The sequence below is a fragment of the Lepidochelys kempii genome, chromosome 8 (assembly GCF_965140265.1).
Source record: "Lepidochelys kempii isolate rLepKem1 chromosome 8, rLepKem1.hap2, whole genome shotgun sequence".
In the NCBI taxonomy this organism is placed as follows: domain Eukaryota; kingdom Metazoa; phylum Chordata; order Testudines; family Cheloniidae; genus Lepidochelys; species Lepidochelys kempii.
Genome location: NC_133263.1, coordinates 12717573 through 12723572, shown reverse-complemented (window position 1 = coordinate 12723572; position 6000 = coordinate 12717573). Strand labels below are relative to the sequence as shown.

The following is a 6000-nucleotide window of genomic DNA, read 5'->3' as shown; positions in this document are numbered from 1 at the left end:
GGTAAGAAATGGTTCCCTAGACCTGCAGCGGGAGAGGTTTAAATGCTGATATTTGAGAGATCTAGCACTAAGTAATAACACCCCACCCTTCCAAATCTCAGCATAGTCTCTCATCTCTAAATTCAAATATCCCCACTATGTGAGCATTGTGTATAACAGTGGGTCTACTCTGGGAATGTATTGGTTCAGTGCTGGTGAGGAGGCGGCAAAGGATCATCCAGCACACATAAAACAGAAATTCCAAGCTGCTGGCTACACGCTAGTGATATTACACATTTGCCTACAACAACTCTGCATTGGGGGGGGGGGACGGACGACTGTACAGCTAATTCACATTCACAGCTGAGACAACCCACAAAACATGTTTTTTATTATAATTAGTGCCTGTCAGTCAAATACTTCCCATTTAAACCTATCAACACTTAAGAAGAGCTAGAGTGTCACTGCTGCATAGTTGGCTTACGGCAAATAGCAAGGCGAAATTGTATGGACTCTGGTATATATGTTTAATCTTGCATGCCTCAGACATTACATAAAAATCAATTAAACTGTTCTCAAGTGACCTAATTTTGATTGTTTGATCGCTTTGCTACCATAAAATCTGCTTTTTTAAAATGTTAGTAGTATTTAAATAGTATATTTTAATTGCTAGATTTAAACAGCCACCATGTTAAATAGCCATAAAGTGAAACAGGTACTTTTAATAAAGTTTACACGTTGGGTCTTTTTTAAATGTTCCACTCTTTTCTTTAGATTTCCCTTAGCCCCAAATACCTATCCTTAAGTTATGTTTAATTCTCCCGGTTTGGTTTCTTTTCACTATAAAGTTTTACATATTTTACTACCAAGTATTTTTCTTCCTTATCTCCTAAGGATAAAGACAAGAAGGAAAATGAGGGTCCTCATAATAAGGTACTCAGTGGCTTCTTCTCCCTCCTTGCAGTGTGGAGGATACACTACAAACCATTGCTGCGGTTAGCTAAATTGTTGTTACAGTACTTAGAAACTTCAAACTCTGATGCTACAGCTTTGTATGTATAGAATGAGGAAGCTTCACCTCCTCCAGTTTATTGTGATCTAATAGTTTGGGGAAAAGACAAAGGAATAAAGGAAATCCTGATTCATCCAGTCAGTGATGATTTAACAACTTTTCCAGATGCTCCAGTGACCTTCTGGAAAATAAAATAAATATAGTTAATAGAGAAGTTAAAATATGTAATAATTAAAATGAAAAATTAGGGCAGGAAGACCTGGTATGTGCTTCCTAATTCCTGACATGCCACTTATCCTTCCATCCCCTCTTTATACAATTTACATTCATTTTGCACACCCACTGAATGCCAAATCACTCAAATGTACACTAGTTCACCTCTCACACACACTTACACATGACGTGTAACTGTTTACATTGTTGTTGAATATGGCCTACAGTCAATAAAGGCAGGATTAGCAACATAGGAAACAGCAATAAGGAATACAAAATATCTATTAATGATCTGTTATCTTTCTCTGTTCTTCCAGTATGCATCTGTTTTCCTGGAGTACATTTTCCCTTGCACAGATGCATGCTATTGTTTGTTAAGCTTGCAGTGCTGTGCAGGTTCCTCTTACATAAGCATACTGATCTCTCTAATGGGTCATTAATCCATAAATGTGTTAAATTAATTCAGACATGCAAATTAGAGAAACATGGTTAAAACATTACTATAGTATCAGAAGCTTGATATATTTTTGTTGTTTTAAATACCACAAAGGCCAATTCATGTTATGGACTGTCAGCTTGCAAAACATATTTAACTACATTAAAGATTTTGAAATAATATTTCAGAACACAAAAAGTCTATAAACTGAGCAAGCCTTTTTATTTCTAAGAATTACACACACACCTAAACAATTTATGTATTAAAAATACTCCTTCTTGTCTGAGACAAGTTTCAACATAGAGTGAACTCTTATGGTTCACTCAAATAAAAAAAAAAAAAATAGATGGACAATTAACCGTAGCATTCCCTGCAGATACTGTAATACCACAGCTGAAACAAGAACTTGGTTATATTCTGCATACATACTGGACATATATTCCTTCTCCCTTTTAACATTAACTTTATTGTTATTACATGTTTCCCAGACCCGTTTATCAATAAAAAGCTGATGTAGCTGTGAAACAATGCGCTGTAGAAACCTATTGTTTAAAGTTTCACACCTATCCCAATGTCTTTGTTCATAGTTCATATAAGGAAAATGTTTTCCACCTTGCAACTGGTTTCCCTTAAAATGATAAAGTATTAAAAATGAACTAAAATGACCATCTTGGCTGTTCCAATTCAGGAATTTTCCGTGAGCCAAATAATTTTTACTGAGTGTTACACCAAGAGTAAGTTATCTTAACAATTGCTTACTCCAAGAGCATGAATATTTTCAGTACATAAATGTCTGGAATTAATTTCTTTTATTTTCAGAAACTACAACGAAAATAGTAAGTACAACCCTAATGAGCAAAGGATGTGTGCAGCTCACCATCCAAAATAATAAACAAGAAAACACAAGAGGCCAGGTTTTTAACCCTGACATCTGATTTTGTGTACCCACTTTTGTAAAGTGCACGTATATCAGCCTTGCATATGCAAACAATCTATAAATGGGGTAGCTGGCCATTAAAATGCCCAATCTGCATGTGCAAAATGCATACACAACCACATATGCAGTCACAATAAATTGTTTGGAAAAAATGGGTGCTAAAATTAAACAGACAGAAAATTTGGCCCACATTACCCTAAAGCATCTGAACACATCAAATGATCCATTATTATCTGGTACACTATTACAGAAGTCTTAAATCATCTTCTATCAGAGAAAAGAGTAACAGGCTCTTACAGAAATGCCAGACTAATTAATGACCTTTAGCCAATCTTAGATCAGCTGGACATCCAGTAGTGATAGGAGTACAGATTTTATACATAATACTGGAAGGAGCCTAATGTTGGTACTTAGCCTTCAAAAATAAGTTTTGTGTGTTTCAGATTTCATAAAAGTTTAATGTAGCTTCATTTATATAAGCAATTTTAGGACCAATGCATTCTAAAGTAATTTCCTGGAGAATAACCATATATTACGTGAAGTCTATAAAATTTTCTGCAGAATTATCCAAATATCTTCATTTATGAAAGATTAAATAGAAAAGCACAGATTTTACTGTACTGTGATTCTGCAGTCTCTCAAGCTTCATGTTTCTACACTGCTTATTCTACATCCGGCAGATTGGTTTTATTTTCACTTTGTGTATTTCCAGTATTCTAGAAAATAAATTGATAAGGAACGTTAGTTGATTGGCTATTCATTCTTACATCTATTCAGTTTTATATTCACACTGTTTCTCTGCTAACAGTTTTTGCATTGCAGCACTAACTGCTAAAAGCCGTCAGATTTGTGAATCAATGAAAAATGATGCCTTTAACCATGCCCCAAACTCCTCTTCACTAGTGTGAATAGCTACTAGAGACCCAAGCAGTGTACTCTCTTATTTCTCATTTCCTCCATCAGATCCTAGCTGATAATGAAGATTAAAGCCCTTGACATTCAAGACAGTGCTGTCTTTTGTTTTCCACTTGTCCAGCCAGATCAGACACTTGGCATCAACTACTGGTGTCATGGGCAGGTACGGCCTATGAAGCATTGAACTGTCATCCTCAACCATTTCATTCAATGTCAGATTTTTCCAAATGTATAACATTGTCCCATAACACTCTATGATGTAAAAGCATATAGTTGTGTTCAGCTTTACTCTTTTCTTGACTCTTGTAATATTTGTGCACAAAGATGTTAGGACTCAGTTACGCAACAATTCTTCACAGTGTATATCCAGAAACTAGGGTACCATTGAAGCTTTTTATATCATTGAAGCGGCATGAATTTTCCTTTCTGGCACAGTTCAGTTCTCACTATGTAAATATACGAAAACTGAAAATTATGGAAAATGTAATCAAATGATAATGGGAAAAATCCCTAGGTCCTTAATCAATTTTCAGTTAGCTCTTACTCAGGTAAGTAGTAACTGGCTTTAGTGGGAGCTGACCTCAGTAAAAATGGAGTAAGAACCTCAGGATATGGCCTGTTTAATAAGAGCTGACATTTATACAGAACTTTTCCTCAATAGAGTTCAAAGTGCTTTATGAAGATTATGTAAGCATGACTACCCCATTTGATATATGAGGGAACTGAGGTACAGAAGAGTTTAAGGTTATACTGCGAAGTATGCAATACATTTAAGTTACAGACTTTATAATCATACACTTTACAATGGACTGCAAATAAATTATTTTTTCAGTCTCTCTTACTGTAAAACAATATTTCATATCATTTCATAAACATGTGATATAGCATGGTAAAGCCAAAAAGGAGGAGTTTGGTATGCTATTTGCTTCACTGACATGCCCACAAATGTTGCAACCCTTGTGCTTTCCCCTATTACTTTTAAAGCCTAACCTGTTGGTGACAGTACACATAAGTTAATGGAGTGTCTAGCACAAGAGATGCACATAGGTGCTGGATCATATACAGGATTTACAGTTTGGTTCAATGGCTCTTAGAACCCCCACTATACAATTGTTTACAGTTTGTAAGATATTGCCCTTCTGTTAAATATTGTTTATGCTAAAAATGATCCATCATGGAACAATGCATTATCTATTGAAATCCTGGTCTTCCTCCACACACATAAATGGATTTCAGATAGTGCCTAATTATGATATTGAGATGCAGCATGTCCTACTGGAACAGAATGAAACTGGGAGCGAGGAACTCCTGAACTCTAATCCCAGCTCTAACACTGATTCCAAGTGATTCTTTGGGCAAGCTACCTGTGCTTATCTTCTCTGGGTCTCAATTTCCCCTTCTGGAAAATGGAGAAAATAATACTTACTTTGCTGCTTCACAGAGATATTCTGAAGTTTAATTACAGGTTTCAGAGTAACAGCCGTGTTAGTCTGTATTCGCAAAAAGAAAAGGAGTAGTTGTGGCACCTTAGAGACTAACCAATTTATTAGAGCATAAGCTTTCGTGAGCTACAGCTCACTTCATGATGAAGTGAGCTGTAGCTCACGAAAGCTTATGCTCTAATAAATTGGTTAGTCTCTAAGGTGCCACAAGTACTCCTTTTCTTGAAGTTTAATTAGTTAACATTTGTACAATGTTTCAAAATTATAAACTGCTACAGATATGCTAAGTATTACAACTGTGTGTAATTTCAGGTTGGGAAATAGCAAAGGAATTTGTTCTGTGTTTGGCAACTAGACAATCATACTCTGATCCTTATATCCACCCCCAGACATGTCTCGCTTTGGGGTGAGTAATTACTGTGTTTGGTTGCAATGCAAATTTGGAAACCTCTTCCCTTTACAAGCAGGGAAAGATGTGGATTGATTTTTGCCCTGCTTGAGTGCAGAGATCCTCAGACAATTGGCAGATCTGCTTCTGAACCTTCCAGACAGTAGCATTTTACTCTTACCTATTTTGATTGCATTGTCAGAAAATGGAAAGCAAGGAGTTTCTGTAGGAGTATCTGGGGATATAGTGAGCAGAATCAAGACTAGCTCAGTAAAGTCAATAAAGTAGCATCTGGTTACACCGGGTCTGAACTGGTTTATTGTGTATTAAGTTCAACATATTCTCTGCAGTCATGGATTCTGACAGTAGATCAATTGTTTGCCAGTTGTAGTCATTTATCTTCATCTTAAGTAAAGTTCCAATTCTTAATCATGTATTACATTCTGAAGCAGTAGAGTTATATTTTCAGTTACTGTGTTAGAAATACGGCTAATAACTGCTATCTATTATTTACAAATTTAATTATGCAACATGCTTATTTGTAAGTTACTGAACAAGGGAAATGTATATCAGATACAACATCTAGTTTTTAATGAGCTTGTGATTTTAAGTTTTTATCCAATTTCCAGCTAGGTTTACTGAGACACAAGACAGTAATTTTTCCTCATGTTCACATAG

General features: G+C 35.7%; 1 protein-coding gene across 10 annotated transcripts in view; it reads right to left on the bottom strand.

The window, feature by feature from the left end:
* Positions 1-299: 299 nt before the first annotated feature.
* CDKL3 (cyclin dependent kinase like 3) overlaps positions 300-6000 on the bottom strand; it is a 40182-nt gene continuing 34481 nt past the window's right edge. For all 10 annotated transcript variants that reach the window (XR_012160217.1, XR_012160216.1, XM_073355558.1 and 7 more), the window contains one exon: positions 300-1172. Coding sequence is in view for 7 of the 10 variants with exons in the window: in XM_073355558.1 (XP_073211659.1) it covers positions 1122-1172 (51 nt within the window). In the remaining 3 variants the exon portion in view is untranslated. The remainder of the gene's footprint in view (positions 1173-6000) is intronic.